Here is a 23648-nt window from a genome sequence, read left to right as displayed (position 1 = left end):
TTTGATTGGACGATTCAGTTCTTTGTGAAAACTTGAAAGCGGAATCATGGGTAATTTAAATGTTACCTACAGCAAAGTCTTATTTGTTTATTGCCATATTGAGATTCTTTAACCAATTATTTAAGAGTGTTTCAAAGGCGTTTTTCACCTTTAGCAACCACAGGTAAGCTACGCCCGATACACGGGTAATATTAGCTCTTAGAAATAAGACGATCTTTTAAAAACGGAGGAAAATTGATTGAAACATGTTAATGAAACTATATTAAAGTATCAAACGCTATGTTTCTGACAGTCTCGATACATCGCCAGGCCCTTCGCGTATCATCGTTGGCAATAGGCAACACATGACAACAGGTAACGAAGTATCGGTCCTTTCTCCGGTGCCACGGGGTTTTTTTTATTATTATTTCAGTGGCATGACAACTGTCCTCGTTTTGCAATCAAGGCACTAATTACAGTCTTTTCACATTGCTGAAAAAGACTAAAACTTAAGATTTTATGTATTTTTTCAGTTATCACCCACCGCCGCGAAGACGGAATAACTAATAAGTTCAGAATGGAACCGTGTTTCTTGATTCTCTCAGAAGCCGTAGTATAGCATGTGTATTTACAATGTATGTGTTTTTCACAACCCAAAAAACACAGGCAAGTGATAGTTGACTAAACAGCAGTCAATAAATTGTGTTTTCTGGAATCCACAACCCTATTCCAACTGAGTTTTCATTCGTTACACTTACAAGTGAACTTCATTTCGCGCGAGGCACGCAAGTTATGGCGAATATTCTGGCCTTTTTTCGGAAAAACTGTCCAAATAGATCACTCTGCTTTTGCTTGACGCTCAATCAGTGATTTCAAAATTTAGGTGTAAGTTACACAAGCTTTTTATTGTTGAAGGCGATAAAAAGCCACACACTAGCAACTGATCTGGATTTGCAAGCTTTTGCTTTTCGTCTCTCGCATTTTATGGGGAAAAATGATAACTATATGCAACTAGAAAAGCTATTGCTTCGTTTTTACACATACAAGACGAGAACGTGAATAAAAAGGGATATAACTGATATATGTGCTAAAAGACGAAATAATTTCCATCTTATCTTCAATGCGGTTTCCTAACGGTTTTATCAAAACAACAACACAGGAAACTTGCAGTCTCATTTTCGATACTGAAATTTTTTGTTTGTGTAATCTTTTACATCAAGCAATTGTTGTCTAACTGATTAATCAGTGAGAAATACAGTTATTTACTAGGAACGAATTTACTCGTGTTGAACCTTTCTGGATACTAACTTTACATGTATTGATTAAAATGTGCATTTGTCAAAGGCCTTGCCTAATCTTGTCCTTGTAGAGATAACCAGTTTTAACACAAAAAAGTCAGTCAGTCTACGGTCAGATGCTATGATAAAAGCGTGCACTTAGACTGCAACTCGTGCAGCTGTGGGAGAAATTAAAAACTTACATGTAATTAGTTAAAACTGTTGTCAAAGATAACTTCCAAATTCTATCAGGGGTAATATGAATGCTTCTTAACCATGCGGCCGCATTCTTCTCTCTGTTAAACAATTCTTTATGTAATTAAAGTGAGCGTTTGCAATTAGGGCATGCGAAACCTTAAAAATACAAATAACCTTGGCGTAGGACCATTATTCGGCCGTTGCGGGCTAAGATATCTTCACCGGCGTGTCTTTATTCCAGGAGACGCGTGTCCTTGGGCACGGCGAGAATTTTAATCAAAGAAACCTTCTCTTTGCGCTAAGGCTTGCCGCGTTGAATGAATTAATACTGTTTCTGGAAGTTGTTTATTTTAATTCTAGTAGCTTCTGCAAGACTCTTGCTCTGTGATAATGAGCGAAGAGTAATAAGAGTGTTGTAACAATATTTGTGGCTTAATAGTTAGTAGATGCGTACCTAACACTGCTTAGATTGACATGAACACCAGAAACAATGAAAGCACAACGGAGAACAGGAGCAGACGACCCACGCGAGGTTAAGCTATAATTTAATTTCATTTGATTTGATAAAAAAAGAAAGGTCACCTTTCCGAAGAAATCTAAGATGAAAAGATGAAAGAACACAGACAATACTCCTGTTGTGCTACTATTACGCTCCCTCCCCCCCGTAAATACTGTCAATGTCTGCTACCCGAGTAACAATTTGACTTTCCTCGTCTCATGCAATGTTTCCTAAGACTAAGTGTATACAATGAAGCACTTTATGGTAATAATTGCCTCTTTCGGCTTTATTTCATTACGTTAAGAACAGTTTGTCGTCGATGAAACCAAAGCTTGCTTCTATTTCGCTTCTGAAACCGGTGCTTTCCAGCTGGTCAATCGGTAGTTGTTTGAGTGATTTCAGTCGTGTTTATCGCAGAAAAACTGTCATTTGGAAGTCATCGTAGATCAGCTGAAAAGCAAACTTATGGGCTTTTCACTGAGCTGAATCCTTCAAATGTTTTACAAAATTTCAGCTACTTGCCCTTATTTCATCGTATCCCAGCATTGACATTACGTTCTACGAACACGCACCGAATACTGTCACCAAAAGAATGGAGATTATGATTCACTTTATGAGGACATAACGAGATCACTGTAATGGTGCCTCTATCCTTGGCGGAATGCATGACTGCTGTTGAATTGAGATTAACTAAACGGACGCAGTTTTAGATAAATAGCAAAAATTAGGAAAAACTTTTGTTCAGAATTATCCGTTATCGTTAAACCCTACAAGAACAGCTGAAACGCGAGTGCCGAAAGCCGAATAACGATTGTATTTGACTCGGTTAGGTCAAGCCTCTCGACTGACGTTTCAACTAACGGTGGACTCATTACATCTTATTGAAGTCACGGTACTCTTAAGTTGCTTCGCGCTGCGATAAACAACAAAACGTTTTAATCGTGTCCTTTACTGCTTGCCTTAATTCCCTTATCCTCCAGCAATACAGCAATGGGCTCAGAGTTGAGTGGGAATACATCAGATCCGTTGCTAGAGCCAAAGAAAACCAAAGGAATGGTGTACTCAATCCAGTGATGGTAATAAAGCCTAACAATAAACCAAATGGGAGATGACAAGCCAGAAATAGTACTTGAACCCAAAGTGCTGTGGACACTGTCTTTTTGTATTGGACCCTGTTCATTTGAATTCCTTCTTGATTTGGTTGTCCTTCGTGACATTGGTCTTGCACTTGTGCTTGAGAAAGACGAAGTTTGTAGTAAATTTTGATGTAGCAAAATGAAGAGGTTATTGCGCAACATAAACCTGCTGCAAAGGCTATGCGTGAAGCAAGACGTGGACCATAGAATGTTACTATTGCTGCAGGAGCGCTTAAAAGCCAGAGAAAAAAAGTAAGGAATTTTACTCGCCTCACAGTTACCACCTGCCTGTATCTCAGCCCAAGTAATAGAGCGAGAAGTCTGTCCACACTAATTGCAGTCGTTGTCGACAAAGAGGAACCCCTAAACGCAAAAGCTGCGATAGTATAAAGGATCCAAAGGGTGTAACAAACAACCGATTTCTCTGGGGAGAAAGAAATAGCAGCAAAAAGAGGATGGCAGATGAAGTTCATTACCAAATCCGTACACGAAAGGCAACTGAGCAGAAGCTTCGATGGCGGATGAAGGGAAGAAACCTTTCGAAAAGCAACAATGATCAGAATATTTCCTAAAACTGCACTGATGAAAAGAGGAATGCCCAAAATTGAGATTATCATCTTATGAGTCTCCTCAAGACCCATACTGCAAGAATATTCCTGGTTTGCAACTGTATGGTTTCCATCTTCCCTTGAACTTGCCATTATTTCAGTCAATTGTAAGCATGTCGCTTCAGCTCGTTGTCCACGTTGTCTTCACATGAGTCGGGTTTAGGTCTTAGCAGTCAACTGATATATCGCTTCTTTGGTTCAAATTTCCCCCCTAATGATTAAAAAGTAATGTTTTTTTAAAAAGAATATAGGTTCAAATGGAGTAAAAAATAGTAATTAACCAAAGCGCAGATTCTGTATTTATTTTTATTTTCTTTTTTGGTCATCCAGTGATCCAATTAGATCATGATTGCTCTCCGTGGTATTCTATCAGTGATGTATAAATATGTATCTTGCTCTATGGCTTACTGATGTTAATTCCACACAACTTTAATTTGTCCTTCCTAGTCGGCTTGATAAAAGCCCGCATGGCTGGATCATGCTCTTAAATTCCTAGTGCGCGTTGTGGATTGGTAAACCCTTATCGAAAGAAAAACATTTTCAAGCGATGGATTACCATGTCAATTGAACTTTCCTGCTTCCAAATGCAACCCGCTGTTGGTCCTTTTGCTAGTCTTAAAATGTTTTTTTTCATGTCTACATACATAATTTTATTCTGTTTTTTAATACAAATAAGTTGCAATTTCTTCCCCCCCCCCCCCCCAAGAGAAAGCCTAAAATGAGAAAGGAACGAGCTCGAGAAGAACCAATCAGCTTTTACGCGGCAAAAAGGAAGAAAAAGTGTTTTCCGATACTTTTCTAAACCTATATAAAAGGTAACCTACTCGAAAGTGATCAGCGTGTTTATTCTAAATTGTTTTAGAGGTACAAGACTTTCATTTTCAAATTTCCATATTAAATGAAACGAAGAAAGTTTATAGACCGAAAACATATTAGACCTTCTCGTTAAAGATTTGATAAAGTGATTTCAAATCTGAACAAATTCATGCACACACTAGGGAAAACATCGCCAGCTAATTCTTCGTCAAAATGTTTCTTCGCGAACTTATCAGAGCCGCCAAAGGAAAAAGAAAAAGGAATGAAAAACCTACATAGTTTTATACTTACACTGAATGAGAAGCTGGGTAATCTAGTTAATCAATGATCACTTTTGACTGAATAAGGAACGACGTACCTGATATTGGAGTATTTCGAATTCTATGCTGGTCTTGTAACGCGGATAAACAGGAAGATTAAGCAGTTTGCTTTTCTTTGATCTTTGTCTCTACTGTTTGTTGGTTATTGGAGTGCTCATACACACAAAGGGATGAAACAGTCGGTTCTCCCAGCTGACTATTATGTGTGTGTAGAAAATGGATGCTTTTAATTGAAAATTTGCTTTTGATTGCTAATTTGATCAAAGGTAATTTGAATGTTACTCAGCACCCCGGACCAAATGTAAGTTGCTGTTTTGAAATTCTTAAAACATCGCCAGGTGTTTTGACATCGTCAATTATTCTTTTCGTGAGTAGTGCCACACACACAACCAAAAAAGAAAACCTTTTTAGTCTCTAGTTTTAATTGATGAAAAGTTCTCTTGAGTAATCTGTATAATCAAGCTATCGTTTTTGACACGGGAACTGCGTACCTGATATAAGAATGACTTAAACTCCATGCTGGTGCTGTAGCCGCTTCAGTTTTATTAGAATACGCTGTAAGATTAAACCGTTCTCGCCTCCGCCTATTGCGTATGTCTCAAATGTGACTAATTAGGTTAGATGCCCTTGATTGGACGATTCAGTTCTTTGTGAAAACTTGAAAGTGGAATCATGGGTAATTTGAATGTTACCTAGAGTAAAGTTTCATTTGTTTATTGCCATATTGAGGTTTTTTGATCAATTATTAAGAGTGTTTCGAAGGCGTTTTGCACCTTTAGCAATAATCTAACCACAGCTTAAAACGGAGGAAAATTGATTGAAACATGTTAATGAAACTATATTATAGTATCAAACGCTATATTTCTAACATTCATTTCGCGCGTGGTACGGGGACATAGAGGGTATGGAAGGAGTAAAGGTGTTGACGCCTGACTGGCGCTTTCTCGTTCCAATCATCCTCCGTGTTATCATGCCCCACTTGCCGACTTAACGCATTGTCAAGACCATCGGGAACGACTCTGCGATCACAGGTTTAGCAATTTTTTTAAACTTCTCTTTTGTGGTATGGGTCACATTTAAGAGACGCGCCGGTAATTTGTAAAATTATCTCCATTACCAAGTGAAAACGATTAAAGGATACGCGCGGGTAACATTTTTTCCTTTGTGTGTGCAACACACATCTATATGAGAATACGACGCAGATGAGACAAAAATACGATAGTGTTCTTCTCTAATTATTTAATTATCTCCAAAAGTGTACACTTGTACTCCAAAAAAGATGTTTGTACGGTTTGGTCGGGTAGCCACGTTATTTGTCATCAGAGTACGTCTAAGAACAGGAAGCCTAAACAGTTCTTGCAAGTGTAAAACATGTAGCTGGTTTAACTAATGTGTTGCTGTTTGCATACATATTATGTAAATAGATTTGTGGGTATTTTCATTATAAATGTTAGCTTAACAAGCTTAACTCTGCTTTTGTGAATGGTCACGGTCCAACTTATTTAGGCTGCCATTACAATGACTACATATTAATCATATCTTAAATCTGCTTTCGATTTCAATAACCACAAAAAAGAGGATGCGCAATAAGACCGACGCTCAAATCTGTGAATGCAAGGCAAGCGAGCAAAAGTTTTGACGGCGGGTGAAGAGAAGACACTTTGTGAAGGACAACGATGATCAGAACATTTCCGACAACTGCACTGATGGACAGAGGAATACCAAACATTAGCAAAATTATGCTATGAGCTAATGTAACACCTGAAACGCACGAAAATTCTTGGTTTTCAAATGTAGGGCTTTCATCTTCAGTTGAATTCGCCATTAATTATTTCAGTCGAGCTTATCGGTTTTGCTTGTCCCGCCGCCAATGGTCGTGACACAAGAAGAGTTATGTCTCTGTAGTCACCTTCTTTCGCTTCAGTTGAGACAAATATCATTCGGTGCAGATATGAATGTCTCCTAAAGATTAAAAAGTACTTTTTCATTATAGAGAAAAGTTGTAAAATGGACTAGCGAATGGCAATTCTGTCGAAGATAACGTCAGTCATCCTTAACCATGCCCAATGTTTGCCAGTCACTTATTAAAAAAGTTATGGCGAATATTCTGGCCTTTTTTTCGAAAAAACTGTCCAAATCGATCACCCTGCTTTTGCTCGGCGCTCAGTCAGTGATTTCAAAATTTAGGTGTAAGTTACACAAGCTTTTTATTGTTGAAGGCAATAAAAAGCCACACACTCAATTTATCTGAAGTTGCAAGCTTTTGCTTTTCGTCTTTCGCATTTTATGGGGAAAAAATGTTAACCATACCCAACTAGAAAGGTTATTGCTTCGTTCTTACACATACGAGACGATAAAATGAATAAAAAGGGACATAATGGATGCGCTAGAAGAACGAAATGATTTCCAGCTTATATTTATCTTCAACGCGGTTTCCTAACGGTTTTATCAAAACAACAACACAGGAAACTTGTAAAATCTCATTTTCGACACTGAAATTTTTTGTTTGTGTAATCTTTGACATCAAGCAATTGTTGTCTAACTGATTAATCAGTGAGAAATACAATTATTTACTGGGAGCGAATTCACTCGTGTTGAAACTTTGCGGATACTAACCTTACATGTATGGATTAAAATGCACATTTGTCAAAGGCTTTTCCCAATCTTGTCCTTGTAGAGATAGCTAGTTTTAACACAAAAGAAGTCAGTCAGCCTACGGTCAGATGCTATGAAAAAAGGGAGCAATTAGACTCTTTCGTGCGGCTGTGAGAGAAATTAAAAACTTACGTTAAATTAGTTAAAACTGTTGTCTGAGACAACTTCCAAATTCTATCAAGGGTAATATGAATGCTTCTTAACCATGCGGCGGCATTCTTCTCTCTGTTAAACAATGCTTCATCTAATTAAAGAGAGCGTTTGCAATTATTAGGGCATGCGAAACCTTAAAAGAAACAAATAACCTTGGAGTAAGACCATTATTCGGCCGTTGCAGGCTATCTTCTCCGGCGTTTCTTTATTCCAGGAGGCGCGTGTCCTTGAAAGATACATATAAAGCCTTTTCATGGTCTTCTTGGGTGGTCTATAATATTCTATACAAACCTCTGTGGCGGTAAGACAAACCTATTTAGTTTTAAATTAATAATGAAAAAGGTTTCATAGCGAAAATCGATATTAAACTTAAGCTCGGCGGGAATTTTAATTAAAAAAACCTTTTCTTTGCCGCTTTGAATGATTTAAGTGGGTCATTCAGGGAAAAATCACTCTTCCTTTGCCTTCTATATTCTGTCTTCAATCAACAATCCTCTGTCCATCAACCAAGCACGATAATCTTACAGTACTTTCATATCATCCAGTAGTCATACCCCTAAATAAATGTTACCTTTTTGAAACTATCTAGTACTCAGGACGATTTACGGTTAAGTCGCCCGAAAGTCATCTCGCCCGAAGTCATGTTACCCGAAACCAGAGTCATGTCGCCCGAAATTTTATCGAGTGTTTAAACTTGAAGAAAAGTAACATCTTAAGTAAATCTCAAGGAATAAACTCGTAAAATTTTGACTCGTGAAACTCAGGTTGTTCGTTTCGCTGTCTTTTGATATCACGGAGATAATAATCCTAAAATCAAGCCGCAAGAGAACATGCAACGCACAACCAATCTATTCTTCCTCTGATTATTGCCAAACGGTAGGTGGCTTGATCGATACCAGTCCCGCAAATACGATGCTGCCAAAGCCGCAATCGTCGCACTGAGTGGCGTGATCGAAATTCATTTCCGCACTCGATACAGGGATGAAAGCTCATTGTATGATTCTTTTGCGTACGCGTAACGATCTCGTGTTTCGGCTAGCTGATTATCTCGGAATGAGGTGGCTGTTATTAATTTACCCTCTTTATATATGGTTAACCGGATCAAAATTTGCATGCCACCGGCCGAGGAAACAAGGAACAACTGAACAAGTCGTGATAATTTATGCCGCGTCTAATAAGGGGAATGATGCTAACACGCTTTGTTCGCGTGGTTAACAATAAACTAAAAAAAACTGTTGTAAAAGTTTCAGGTTGTTTTTTATAGGGTAAATCAAACTAAGAGAACTTGGTGTATTTTTCTGATATGTGTGAAAAATTCCGATAACTGAAAGTGTTCCGCTTATAATTACTAGAATCTGTACTGTAGAATGAATAGTTTAGTTCATAGCAACGAACAACGCTGAAATGAACAGCGATATTTGAGTCTTTGTTTAACTTCATATTCGCATAGGTTAGCGGACGAAAACATTTTACAAGTCAACATTTTACGAGTTTATTCCTTGCGATTGTTCCTTTTCTTCAAGATTAAACACTTGATAAAATTACGGGCGATATGACTTAGGATTTCGGGCGACATGACTATGAATTTTGGGCGACATGACTCTGGTTTCAGGCGACATGACTTCGGGCGAGATGACTTTCGGGCGACTTGACCGGTTACCCTCAGGACACTACAGTGATCATTTTGTGTGCCGCGTAAAAAAATCTAATGTGTATCTCAATTTCTGACGCCGGTGCCTTGACCCTAGAGCAAGATCTTCATTCTTTTTCCCCTCTCAAATGCTAAATTATGATTGATATCGACGTATACATGTACCATGTTCTTTATGAAACATATTCCAGTTAATTCTCTTTTCCAATAGGTCTCGAAATAAAATACCAACTTTTCGCCGCCTGTTCTGTCCATTATCGCTATCAAAGCGCGTTACCGTGTTTTGATCAGAACATCGACAGTCTACTCACTTGTAATACAAACGTTTGCTGATGGCGTCCAACTTCTAACTGATATCAGGCGGCGAGGGTTTAAAATCTGTCTAAGTCCGATTTCTTTTGGCTTCTATATCTGCAATCTAGTCAAATGCATGCACTTCAAGTGTAAAGATCATTCCCGTTATGAATCTTATTTTAAACGCTTAATTTGACAGGAAGCATATTTTCTGAAAGAGCCCTTCACTGCTTGTTTTATATCTCTCATCTTCAAACTGTACAGGCCAGAATGGGTTAAGAGTCGAATTAAAGCTGTCAGAGCCAGAGGAAGAAAATTGTTGGCGTTTGTAATCCCGTGGTTATGAGACCTAAGACTAAACTGAGTGGGAGATAACAGGCCAATAGTGTCATTTGTACCCGCAGTGCTGTAGACAGTCTTTCACTGTACCTTGCTTTGTTCAGTTGATTGCCTTCTCCATTCCGTTGTCCTTGGTAACCTTGGTTTTGCACTTGTCCCTAAGAAGGGCGAAGTGTGAGGTATATTTTGGTGAGGCAGAAAGTAGTGGTTACTATGTACGATAAAGGTGCAACAGAGATTCTGCCTAAAGCAATACGTTGGATATAAAATGCTACAAAACGCTGCGACAGAAATGTTGAAGAGAAGTGCGGTGACTTGACTTTTTCCTCATCCAAAGTGAAAAAACGACAGTCCAAAGCTTGCACATCCAAACTAATTGATCTCTTTAGCTAATATATTTCGTTTACCCATTTCAGGTCTCAAGGCAATTCCCAGCTTGATTTTTTTGTAAACTATGCGTACATGTGCACGTGAATAAGAGAAAATTTGAACCAACTTTTTTCGAAGGGATGTCGAGAGGACCGCTCCAGGTGAGAGCGGCACTTAATACAGGTTTCGTGCTATAATGCATCTGAGGTGTCCTTGACCGGTTGACCCATAACACCCTAACATCAGCATGTATATTCTCCATGCTGGTCTTTATACATTTCCTATGCACAGCAGTGTCGCGGAAAATGTCGATAAGATCAATAGCTTTTTTAGCTTGCGATCTTTTGTTAAATTCTCATGAGCCTTATGGTTAATTTACCGGTGATACCTTAGTGAGAAATAGATGCTAGTTACCCTACAGGGTTGAAGGGTTATTACGATTACTATCGATTATGTTGAGTTTTACATATCCAGATCAAATAAGTTAACGATGTATTTGTCGGATATTGACTTCGAGGAAGCTGTATTACTTTGAAAGCGCTCTATCTCTCCCTCTCTTGCGCGGGAGATTGCGTTACACCCGGTCTGCACCAAATTTGGTCGACAGGAAGTGAAGTTGACCAATCATTAAGCGAATCTGAGCCAGGACAGTTGTGAGCAAATGTGTGCGGACCAAATTGTTGTTAAGGGCTTTTCGCGGTCTTTCCTGGAAGTGAATGTACCCAAGCAATTTGTGAGCTTGTAAACATGGTTTTCAAGGTTTTTCCAAGCTATTTAGAGAGTAATTTGGGCTCCTAGCGCGAAATTATAGGCGGAATGATTGAGGTAAGCGGAACCTTTCTTGGAATATTAGCACGTGCTCTTGATAATGGACGAATGTAAATAATATTTACATTGCTGTGTTTTTCTTCATAAAATGGCTTATATCAGGGATCGTGACAGTTTTTCTCTTAGAAGAAGCTTAGAACTCAATAACTTTGGTCAAATCTCATGTTAAGCTGATTTGTGAGTGATTTTGTGGGTATTAAAACCCAACCGAATAGATATCTTCTTTCAATTGCCAATGTAATATTTTTTTAAAAGAAAATTTTTTTTAACTTTCGGTAAACCATTCATATCGAGAATATTTTGTGCTCTTTCAAATGAGATATTGAATTTCCAAGCGCTGCAAATTTTTTAGTAAAAATTAGATAAAAACGTAAATACTGTCAATGTCTGCTACCCGAATAACAATTTGACTTTTCCTCGTCTCATGCAATGTTTCCTGAGACAGAGCTAGTTGAAGGAAACGTTGACGGTCTCTCCTCTGATGATTATGTTTGCCGTGTTTTTCGTTTGCAACCGGCTTTCAGTCGGTTGTTATAGTCGAAAAAAAAAGGGCGTTCAAAAAGCGGCTCATCAGTTTAGTTTGCTTTTATTGCTAGATGACCAGAGGAAGCTGGCTCTTACTGAGATGGCGGAACATCGCAGTGAACAGTATGTATTCTATGTACTTTGGTATTTTGATACAATGATTATTCTTTTTATGTTTCTAAGTGTATATATACAATGAATCACTTTATGGTAATAATTGCCTCTCTCGGCTTTATTTCATTACGTTAAGAACAGTTTTTCGTCGATGAAACCAAAGTTTGCTTGTATTTTGCTTCTGAAACCGGTGCTTTCCCACTGGTCAATCGGTAGTTGTTTGAGTGATTTAAGTCGTGTTTATCGCAGACAAACTGTCATTTGGAAGTCATCGTAAATCAGCTGAAAAGCAAACTTATTGGCTTTTCACTGGGCTGAATCCTTCAAATGTTTTACAAGATTTCAGCTATTTGCCCTTATTCATCGTATCCCACCACTGACATTACGTTTTACGAACACGCACCGAATACAGTCACCAAAAGAATGGAGATTATGATTCACTTTATGAGGACATAATGAGATCACTGTAATGGTGCCTCTATCCTTGGCGGAATGTATGAGTGCTGTTGAATTAAGATTAACTAAACGGACGCAGTTTTAGGGAAATAGCAAAAATCAGGAAAAAAATTTGTTCAGATTTTTCCGTTATCGTTAAACCCTACAAGGACAGCTGAAACGCTAGTGCCGAAAGCCCATAGACGGTTATCTCCGTGATACAAAGATTTCAGAGGCATCCATGCATACGCTAATTCGAATTTAGGGTAACAGAAAGCTTTTTTCGTTTGAGAATTGTATCGTTTGTTAACACTTTATTCAGGTTGAATGTCTCTTTTTGAGTTAGTAACAATGTACATGAAAAAATTACGCGCGTCTGATCGGCTTAAAAAACAAGTGCATTTTTCATGGAACACCAGTGCAGAATTGGAACACGAGTGTAAACTTCAAATAACACGCACTGCCAAAGTTTCGCCCCTCTTGACTCTGTGGTGCGTTTACAGGCTCGTGCAATTGTGTTGTCTTTGAGAAATTTACTCGCGCTTATGACCAAATTGCACTCGAAATCATGTTGATATTTAAATATATATTTGAATTAATCTCGCAAGATATTATTTGTATCCTCGTTGTTGTTTCCCGCGTTTTTTCACCCCTTTGTCTGAATTGCCAATGCTTGTTCTCGCCAAGAGAACTCTGCCGGTCATGTCCTCAAACTAATTAGAACATTTTGTCTATATTTTAGAAGCATCGCTTTGTGTTCGGTTCAGTTTATATCTCTCACCTATTTTTCAGTGATGTTATTTCTTCTCATGATCAGATATGGGCACAAGTGATAGATAGCGATTGTATTTGACTCGGTTAGGTCAAGCCTCTCGACTAACGTTTCAACTAAAGGTGGACTCATTACATCTTATTGAAGTCACGGTACATTTAAGTTGCTTCGTGCTGCGATAAACAAAACTTTTTAATCGTGTCCTTTACTGCTTGCCTTAATTCTCTTATCCTCCAGCAATACAGCAATGGGTTCAGAGTTGAGTGGGTAAACAACAGACTCATTGATAGAGCCGAAGCAAACAGAAGGAATGGTGTATTCAATCCAGTGATGGAAGTGAAGCCTAACAATAAATCGACTGGGAGATAACAAGCCAGAAATAGTACTTGAACCCAAAGTGCTGTAGACACTGTCTTTTTGTATCGCACTCTGTTCAGTTGAATTCCTTCTTGATTTGGTTGTCCTTGGTGACCTTGGTCTTGCACTTGTGCTTGGGAAAGACGAAGTGTGTAGTAAATTTTTATGTAGCAAAAAGAAGAGGTTATTATGCAACATAAACCTACAGCAAAGGCCATGCGTGAAAAATGACGTGGACTATAGAATGCTACTATTCCAGCAGAAGCGCTTAAAGGCCAGAGAAAAAAAGTAAGGAATTTTACTCGCCTCACAGTCACCACCTGCCTGTATCTCAGCCCAAGCAATAGAGCAAGAAGTCTGTCCACACTAATTGCAATCGTTGTTGAGAAAGATACACCCTTAAACACAACACTCGCGGTAGTAAAAAGGATCCAAAGGGTGTAACAAACGATCGATTTCTCTGGGGAGAAAGATAAAGCAAAAAAAAGAGGATGGCAGATGAGGTTCATTACCAAATCCGTACACGAAAGGCAACTGAGCAGAAGTTTCGATGGCGGATGAAGGGAAGAAACCTTTCGAAGAGCAGCGATGATCACAATATTTCCTAAAACTGCACTGATGAAAAGAGGAATGTTCAAAATTGAGAGTGTTATCGCATGAGACTCCTTAAGACCTGTAACGCAGAAATATTCTTGGTTTGTGATTGTGTGGTTTCCATCTTCCGTTGAACTCGCCATTGTTTCAGTCAATTGCAAGCGTGTCGCTTCAGCTCGTTGTCCACGTTGTCCTCACACGAGTCGGGTTTAGGTCTTAGCATTTAACTGATATATCGCTTCTTTGGTTCAAATTTCCCCCCTAATGATTAAAAAGTAATGTTTTTGTAAAAAGAATATAGGTTCAATGGAGTAAAAAATAGTAATTAACCAAAGCGCAGATTCTGTATTTATTTTTATTTTATTTTTTGTTCATCCAGTGATCTAATAAGATCATAATTGCTCTCCGTGGAATTCTACCAGTGATGTATAAATATGTATCTTGCTGTAAGTCTTACTGATGCTAATTCCACACAATTTTGCACGTCCTAGTCGGCTTGATAAAAGCCCGCATGGATGGCGCTCTTAAATTTCAAGTGTGCGTTGTGGATTGGTAAACCCTTATCGAAAGAAAAACCTTTTCAAGCAATGGATTATCATGTCAGTTGAACTTTCTTGCTTTTAAATGCAACCCACAGAGTCCTTTTGGTCCTTTTTCTAGTCTCAAAATGTTTATATATATATATACATAGTTTTAATGTGTTTTTAAATAAGCTGCAATTTCTCCCCCCCCCCCCCCCCCCCAAAGAGAAAGCCTACAATGAGAAAGCAGCGAGTTCGAGAAGAATCAATCAGCTTTTACGTGGCAAAAAGGAAGAAAAAGTGTTTTCCGATACTTTTCTAAACCGATATAAAAGGTATAAAGGGGTAAGTTTCTAAAGAAACTGTGGTGTTGCGTCGGTGGGAGAGTATAGCAGGTAATTTAGTGTTAACAACTGGGTTGAAAACGTAAATTAGCCACCGTAAAGGGTAAAAAAGGCAACCTACTCGAAAGGTAACCTACTCGAAAGTGACTAGCGTGTTTATTCTAAATTGTTTTTGAGGAACAGGACTTTCATTTTCAAATTTCCATATTTGTAAGAAGAATGATATTTTAGGAAACGAAGAAAGTTTCCAGATCGAAAACATATCAGATCCTCTCGTTAAAGATTTGACAACGTGATTTCAAATCTGAACAAATTCATGCACACACGAGTGAAAACATCGCCAGGTGATTCCTCGTCAAAATGTTCCCTTCGCGAATTTATCAGAACACTACCAAAGGAAAAAGAAAAAGGAATGAAAAACCTTCATAGTTTTATACTTAATTTGAATGAGAAGCTCGGTAATCTAGCTAATCAATGATCACTTTTGGCTGAATAAGGAACGACGTACCTGATATTGGAGTATTTCGAACTCTATGCTGGTCTTGTAACGCAGATAAACAGGAAGATTAAGCAGTTTGCTTTTCTTTGATCTTTTTCTTTACTGTTTGTTGGTTATTAGAGTGCTCATACAAACAAGGAGATGAAACAGTCGGTTCTCGCAGCTGGCTATTATGTATATGTGGAAAGTGGATTCTTTTGATTGAAAATTTGCTTTTGATTGCTAATTTTATCCAAGGTTATTTGAATGTTACTCAGCACCCCTGACCAAATGTAAGTTGTTGTTTTGAAATTCTTAAAACATCGCCAGGTGTGCCATCATCAATAATTATTTTCGTGAGTAGTGCCACACACACAAACAAACAAAAAAAACCTTTCTAGTCTCCAGTTTAAATTGATGAAAAGTTCTCTTGAGTAATTTATATAATCAAGCTATCGTATTGACAAAGGAACTACATACCTGACCTAAGAATGACTTAAACTCTATGCTGTGCTGTAGCCGCTTCAGTTTTATAAGAATGCTCTGTAAAATTAAAACCGTTCTCGCCTCTGCCTATTCCGTATGTGACTGATTAGGGTTAGATGCCCTTGATTGGACGATTCAATTCTTTGTGAAAACTTGAAATTGGAATTATGGGTAATTTGAATGTTACCTACAGTTCAGTCTCATTTGTTTATTGCCATATTGAGGTTTTTTGATCAATTATTTAAGAGTGTTTCAAAAGCGTTTTGCACCTTTAGCAATAATCTAACCACAAGTAGTACGGGTACCATTTGCTCTTAGAAAACAGGAAACGAATGATCGGTCCTTTCTCTGGTGCCACGGCTTTTTCTTTTTCTTTTCCTTTTTTTTCTTTTTTTTTTTATTATTTCAATAGCATGACAACTGTCTTCGTTTTGCAATCAAGGCACTAATCACAGCCTTTTCACATTTCTGAAAAGGACTAAAACTTAAGATTTTCGGTTTTTCAGTTATCCCCCACCGCCGCGAATATGGAATAAGTAATAAGTTCAGAATGGAACCTTGTTTCTTGATTCTTTCAGAAGCCGTAGTATAGCATGTGTATTTACAGTGTATGTGTTTTTCACAATCCAAAAAACACAGGCAAGTGATAGGTAACAAGACAGCAGTCAATAAACTGTGTTTTCCGGAGTCCACAACCCTACTCATGATGAGTTCCACTTTTTATAAGGCTCGACAATCGACGGAAATGAGACGTGCGCACGAGTACAACTTGATTGTCCGAGAAACCAACAAAAGAGCCGGTATGTTTAACATCTCGTCGAGAAGTGATACTCCAGGTTCGCTTCGTGCGACATAATGAGCAACAAAACTTTCTGATCGTGTCCTTTACTGCTTGTCTCATCTCTCTCATCTTCCAATAGTACAAAAATGGATTCATAGTCGAGTTTGATAACACCAAAGATGCCGTCAAACACCACACGAAGGTAATCGACTGGGTGTTCAATCCAGTGATCGTAATGAAAGCTGTGACTAAACCGTACGGAAGATAACAAGCCAGTAATGCCATTTGTATCCACAGGGCTGTGAAAACTGTCTTTTGGTATCGCGCTTTGTTCAGTTGAACTCGCTCCCCATTCTGTTGTCCCTGTTCACCTTTGTATTGCCCTCGTGCGTGAGAAAGACAAAGTGTACGATAAATTTTAGTGTAGCAGAAAGATGAGATCGCTACACACAGTAACAACAAAGCACAAACGAATCTAAAGGCAATAGATAAACTGTTAAACGCAACCACTGAGGCAGAAGTGCACGAAAACAAAAGAATGGCTATAAGGGTCCTTACTCTGCTCACAGTTACAACTTGTCGGTATCTTAGCCCCAATAACAAAGCGAGAAGTCTGTCGACACTTATTGCGGTCGTTGTTGACAAAGATACACCAGCAAATATAAACCCCGTGAAATTATAAACGATGAAAAAGTAGTAACAACCCTTAGAGTTTTCTAATAACAAATAAAATCCACTGCGAAGAGGATGCACGATGAGGCCCACTCCCAGATCTGTGCATGCAAGGCAACCCAGCAAAAGTTTCGACGGCGAGTGTAGGGAAGACACTTTGCAAAGAACGGAAATGATAAGAAAATTCCCCAAAAATGCGATGATGGACAGAGGAACGCCTAAAGCTGAAATGATTATTCTCTGAGTGCTGCTAAGACCTGAATTGCAGAAAAACTCTTGATGCCGTGTCGTATGGTTTCCATCTCCAGGTGAATTCGCCATTATCTCCTTCACGCGTGTTCTTTTGGTTGTTATACAATTGTTGTAAAACAGCTTCGGTTATTTCCAAGCCTTCAGCTCTTACCGCTTCATTTAGAGTAAAATCATTCAGATCAAATATTACTGTTCCCTGCAAATCAGAAGAGAGTGTTTTAGTGTGGAAAATAGCTGAAAATAGGCTCAATTATTGCAATTTCGTTGTTGATAAGTTGTCTTACTTAAGGATGCCGAATTTTCGCTGGTCAAATTATCTTTGTTTACTCGGCTGGCTTCAATTAAAAAATTATAGCGGAGTGTCCGAATAATTGTTGTCTTTTTTTTTTCTCAACCATCGTAAAATGTGATATATTTCTCTGCCTAATTTTTACAGGTAATTTTAAATTTTATATCTAAGGTTATCTCGCTCTCTTCATGGTAGTGATCAAGTAGTTAATTATCCATAACTTTGGAGGTGGAGGCGAAGGTTCATGTTTTTTTCTTTTTAGTATTTTGATATAAATAGTCAGATTATCTGGAAAAATAAATACTCTATTGTTCAGTTCTAACACAGGTAGAGCATGAACTTCTAAGAAAAGGATATGGCTATATGTGCAAGAAGAACAAAACGATCTCTTGGTGTTTCATCACCGAAATTATTTTTAGGGGAATCTATCCGAAAAGCAAAAAGAGAAAACGTAAAAAGTCTCATGTTTGGAAAAATGTTTTCTTGGGTAATCTGGAATATCAAAAAATTTTTTGACGTGATGATGAAACATAAGTGATTTAGATACCTGAGATGCGGTTGTTTCGACTCCTATTCTGGGAGTCATGAAGCCTCGTCATTTTCGTTAGAATTCATTTATAAACAGGAAGACTGAAGCGTTGTTGCAGGTGTAAAACGCATGTCTGTTTAAAAAGTGACAAACTATCAAAGTTGGACGCAATTTAAAAATTTACTATTTAAACAAGCATTAATTTTTCTTCAATATTTAATATGGTATTTCTTTATAGCCACTACTGTCTACATCAACAAAGTGATTTTTTCCATATGCAGCCCAATGTAAGTCCTTTTGCCAGACTAAAATTTTTTTCGCATATCTGAAAGTGCCACATACGACACTCGCCTAAAAAACTTAAAGTAAGGGCGAAGTCGAAAAAAATAATACTTATTTAGTCAAAGGACGCGGCTTAAGTGCGTCTGCATATTGAATTACAGCGTTCATAAGGCTAGCGTCAAAAAAGTTGATGTGTATTTCCCGACGTTTTACTGACAGAACTGCTAATTAAAAAAATATAACATTTGTTCAACTGTGGAAAATTCTAAATTATTATGATGGTTGAAGCAGGGGTTTCGATAACTTTTTCTATAGGCGGCTGCAGCTGATAACGTAATTAGGCGACTGTGCCGTAAGGCCGCCGGGAACCAGATTTTATTTAAAATCCTCTGTTCAGAAGTTTTCTTTTAGTTCTTTTAATTTTAATTAAAGAATCATATAACATGAAATATGTCAATAAAGAAGTGGTATTGAGATTTGAAATGTGTGTATATTGACCTCCACGAGAAGAATTAAATCATCGACAGCTGTTTCTTCTTGAAAATGTTCACTTGGTTATTTTAACAGAAAACCATCGGAAAAAGACAAGAAGATTAAAGACCTGTAAAGTCTGATAAAAAGTTCTCCCTGGTAACTTAAGCATAGAAGAATTCGTTATCTCTTAATAAGAAAATAAAAAATACAACGTACCTGATCCGAGAGTGTCTCGAGTTCTACGCCAGTCTTCTAAGAGCCACAGAGTTGACAAAATCAGTACAAGTATAAACAAGAAAATTTAGCAGTTTGCTCTTCTTCGATGGTTGTCGGAAATTTCCATGCAATTATTTAGTTCACAGCCATGTAGTCGCGTAGGATGAAATTTTTTTCGAACACTTTTTCATCGCAGGAAAGCTACCAATTGCTGTTGATTTTTATTCCTCACAATTCGTTTGGTTGTTAATTCTCGTTTCGAAGAAGAAATTCCACAATCGTTTAATGTCATCAAAATGTTGCTTCTGCCACCATTAATTATAGGAGGTTTTCTTAGTTTTCTTTACGGAAAAAGAAGCTACACCTATATTAAGTGCTCGAGAGATCATTACCCAATATCTTTGCTGGTTACTTTTCCCGGTATGGTGCAATTTAACATTAACTGATTATTTAAAATGACCGGCCCCTGATATCATTGTTAGTAAGTCAAAAACAAGAGATTATGAACTCTTGGTCAAATGTGATAATCTTTAGTGCTTTTTAACAGTTTATTTTGTTCGTTGAGACAGCTCAGCAAGTATATCGAATCTTTTTAAAGGCAGCATGGTTTACCGTGTTGAAACTTGTTAGATACCATTATAACCTTTGTTGAAGAGCGTTCGTAAGCGTTTGACACGCTTAAACTCAGCAGTTCCTATTGTGTTTAACTGACCCAAAGGCACATATCAAACAATGAGTATTTATCTCCATTTCTCATGGTAATGTTAATGCGATCCCAGTCTTTTCAATTGAAGAGAAATTTTTTTTATGATTTTGGATCCCGTGTCTCTCGGTGCGGTTATTGAGATCGAAGGTTTTTCTTTAGAACTAAGAAAAAACCGAAAAAGCTCCCTTGTGAATTTTGTGACTTTTAATTTGGCTCACAACATTTCACTTATTTAGAATGTGTTTGAAGATATTGTAAGTTTTTCAGGAATACTATTTTAAAATATTTTTCGTGAAGGTATATTTTGTGCCCTTCAAATGAAATTAAATATTGCATTATTTGCTGCTATTTGTGTTATTTTGACCGAGTCAAGTTCGAAACAATGGTCAGCGGTTTTTAAATTTCAGGACATGGGTTCTCCACTCTATGTCTAACTGTCTTGTTTGTGAGATTGGCGAAAATGCTGTTGGATCGCAACATGGCCGGGATGCCTCTGGAAATTCAGCCAATATACCTAAGAAATTGTTTCCCTAAAGGGGGTAAAACCTTCCAAAAGAATTGTGAAATTTTATCGCTCTTACTAACCGGGTATATTTCATTTTAAAAAAACCGATGGAATATGTGTTTTCCATATTTCAATGATCAAGAAACGCTGAAATTGTTTTTCTTTCGGTAAATAAAGCTCGTGACTGACTTTCTCAACTTTCATGCAACCATGAATCTGCATACCAGTCGCTAACACCAAGTTTATCATATTCTGAAACGAGAAGGCTCGGCCTCGAACGCAGGTTGCGACTTGTACTCTGAAATATACTTACTTTACTCCCATAGTGCCTCTGTCTTTTAAGAGAACTTATTATATATTACATTATCAGGATAACTGACAGAAAATTATGTATCCGGACTGACTGACATCCCTGCAGACATTACGTTATTATGTCGGAAGAACTGATACTCTTCAGTCGCTTAACGTGACATCGAAAAGTTAACTTGATCAGCAGCAAAATTGTCTGATCGTGTCCTTTACCGCTTGCCTCATTTCTGTCATCTTCCAGCAGTACAAGAATGGATTCAGAGTCGAGTTCGACAACATCAATGTTACCGCTAGAGACACAATTACTTTAAATGACTGCGCCGCCGGATCCACTGATCCAGTAATAGATGCGAAGCTTACGAGTGAACCAAACGGAAGGGAACAAGCCAATAAAGAAATCTGAGCCCACAATACTGTGGACACTGTCTTTTTGTATCGCGCTTTATTCAGTGGAGTTCCTTCTCTATTCTGTTGTCCTTGGTGACTTTGACTCGAAACTTGTGCATGAGAGAAACGGAGTGTGTGGTAAATTTTAATGTAACAGAAAGTAGAGATTATTGTGCACGGTAAAAATGCTGCGCAGCCGATTCCCAAAGCAAGACGCAAACTGTGTAATACTGTTATTGAGCCAAAAGTGCAAAAAATCCAAAAAGTGATGACAAGAACTCTCACCCGCCTCACAGTAACCAGCTGTTTGTATCTTAGCCCCATCGACAAGGCAAGAAGTCTGTCTACACTTATGGTGGTCATTGTTAACAAAGATACGCCACCAAACACAAAACCCGTGATATTAAAAAGGATCCAAAAGTAGTGACAATCTTCTGAATGGTCTGGAGATAGAAAGAAACCGCTTCGAATAGGATGTGAAATGAGGCCCACGCCCAAATCTGTGCACGCAAGGCTGCCGAGCAGAAATTTTGACGTTGGATGAAGAGAAGAGACCTTCCGAAGTGCAAGGATGATCAAAACATTTCCCAAAATTGCAGTTATGGATAGAGGAAGTGTTAACGTTAAAGAAAACATCTTAAAGGCTGCTCCAAGACCAGTTGTGCAGAAAAATTCTCGGTGTGTTGTTATATAATTTCCAGCATCTTCTGTCAAATTCGTCATTATTTTAGTCAGACGTTTTTAACCCAATTTCTAATAATACAAGTAAGTTAACTTCACAGTAGTCACCTTCTTTCGCCTTGTTGAGATACTCGTATCCGAGGTTCGGTGTTGCTTATATGTCATTTAAAAGTAAGATAATGGTTTCATTCTCTTCGACCACTCTGTGAGTCTTTTCTTGCACCGCTTTAAAATATGGCCACAATTACTCTTCGTGTAACAGTTTGATCATGAAAAACCACACACTGATATCTTCGTTACAAACAACTTTAACGTCAGTTTCTCGCGTTTTCACTGAACTATAAGAGAACAAAGAGCACTCCTTAGCGCTTTGATATTTGGATCGTGAGCGTAACTTTGGCCAACACCTCACAATTTTTATGAAACAACGACCACCCAAAGTGTAGAAATGAGCTGGTAATCGTTAAAGGTGCTGTTGATGGTAGCTTATCCAGTGAATAGGCACGCTATGTGTTAGGTCTTTTACAAGACCTCATCTTGTATGTTAATTCTACGGAGATTGGTGTCAGATCTGACAGATCTGTCACGAATTCAAAAAACGCACTCTTTTCTCCACGGTGTGGTCCAAATCTTGCGGCAAAATACTTATTAAAGTTGAAGATGCTTGCGAGCGTTCTTGAACTGAAGAAGACGAACTATAATTTTACGAATGAAAAATATCAAATGTAAGTCAGGAACCCACGCATTCGTGCGCTTAACGAGGGATAATAGGAATTTTAAGAAAACTATGACGGCAACGGCAATGGAACGTCACCAAACAAAAGGTTTAATGAGCAGAAAGATGGCTGTGCACGAGTGTTATGGATCTTTGTAAATTTCTTTGCGTCCTCTGCAAAACAACATCCTGAAATGATCAAGCTCTGCGTTGTCTGGAAAACGTAAGTGGGAGTCGTTATATAAAGGATCAAAGAACATATTCAACTGTGTATCAGTAAATCAAAAAGTATAAAAGTTAGATCTTAAAGATTCATTTATTATGTTGTTTGTGTAAAATTGGATTTAGATGAGAAGCATTTGAATATTCGGTGCTCCTGAGGCTTATTCATTACTGGTCTAATAGACTCAATTGTTAACGAGTGTAAGGCGTCTGCAGCTGACGCCGGGTCAAAACTAAGATCAGTTAGCCTACTAGCCATCTCATAAATGGTTTCGTGGAACCAATTATATAAGTGTTTTAAAGCCTCTGAGAGGTTAAAAAATAAGATTAGAACTGAGTTCTCGGGCTGTTGGTTAGCTCTATTTTTTTCTCATTAATGGTTTCAGGGAACCAATTAATATTAGGAAGTGTTAGACATCTACAAAATTGAGCTTCAAATCAATCTACAATTATCGCCGCTGCTGGATAAAACTCCTACAGCCCGAAATTACAAATTTATATGCATTTACATTTTTCAGGAAAATTTTTCACCTCAATGAAAATAAAGTATATTGAGAATTGTTTTAGTAGTTTGTATCTGAAAATTGAGAAGGCTGTATGTATATGTATATATTCATAGTTGAAGAGGTAGAAATAGGTGTTAAAAACTGTTTTCCAGCAGGTGTGCAACGCGAATATGAATGTTAAGATGTTGTGCATAGATTTTTTTCTTTACATCGGTCGAATTGCGGTCGAATTGAAAATTCCGAATTGTGAGAGAAATTTGTTACAAGTTAAATTGCCATTTATAAAAAGTGAACCATTTGAACAGAGCGAATTGCATAGTCCAATTTTGTTAGATTAAAAAAGTATCAGACAAGTTTTTAGATGCAATCCGTTG

The 23648-nt window shown here is 37.9% G+C and overlaps 4 protein-coding genes across 4 annotated transcripts; all 4 read right to left on the bottom strand.

The window, feature by feature from the left end:
- Nucleotides 1-1894: 1894 nt before the first annotated feature.
- LOC149041375 (melanopsin-like) lies at nucleotides 1895-5502 on the bottom strand. Its single transcript, XM_089181101.1, has one exon. It carries the CDS (start codon nucleotides 3788-3790, stop codon nucleotides 2852-2854), a length of 939 nt encoding a protein of 312 aa, XP_089037227.1. The 5' UTR covers nucleotides 3791-5502; the 3' UTR covers nucleotides 1895-2851.
- Nucleotides 5503-12222: 6720 nt separating this feature from the next.
- LOC113682527 (adenosine receptor A2a-like) lies at nucleotides 12223-14550 on the bottom strand. Its single transcript, XM_089214649.1, has one exon. The coding sequence runs from the start codon at nucleotides 14060-14062 to the stop codon at nucleotides 13127-13129; it is 936 nt and encodes a 311-aa protein (XP_089070775.1). The 5' UTR covers nucleotides 14063-14550; the 3' UTR covers nucleotides 12223-13126.
- A 1115-nt stretch (nucleotides 14551-15665) lies between these two features.
- LOC113682561 (melanocyte-stimulating hormone receptor-like) lies at nucleotides 15666-18677 on the bottom strand. Its single transcript, XM_027199723.2, has 2 exons — nucleotides 18290-18677; nucleotides 15666-17649 (listed from the first exon to the last, which is right to left on the bottom strand). The coding sequence occupies exon 2, from the start codon at nucleotides 17520-17522 to the stop codon at nucleotides 16446-16448; it is 1077 nt and encodes a 358-aa protein (XP_027055524.2). The 5' UTR covers nucleotides 17523-17649; nucleotides 18290-18677; the 3' UTR covers nucleotides 15666-16445.
- A 1464-nt stretch (nucleotides 18678-20141) lies between these two features.
- LOC113682501 (trace amine-associated receptor 9) lies at nucleotides 20142-22356 on the bottom strand. Its single transcript, XM_027199664.2, has one exon. The coding sequence runs from the start codon at nucleotides 21871-21873 to the stop codon at nucleotides 20944-20946; it is 930 nt and encodes a 309-aa protein (XP_027055465.2). The 5' UTR covers nucleotides 21874-22356; the 3' UTR covers nucleotides 20142-20943.
- Between the last annotated feature and the right edge of the window lie 1292 nt (nucleotides 22357-23648).

This window comes from Pocillopora damicornis, chromosome 8 (genome assembly GCF_964200805.1).
Source record: "Pocillopora damicornis chromosome 8, jaPocDami1.2, whole genome shotgun sequence".
Taxonomy (NCBI): domain Eukaryota; kingdom Metazoa; phylum Cnidaria; class Anthozoa; order Scleractinia; family Pocilloporidae; genus Pocillopora; species Pocillopora damicornis.
The sequence above is the reverse complement of the archived record's forward strand: the minus strand, read 5'-3'. Positions and strand labels throughout refer to the sequence as shown.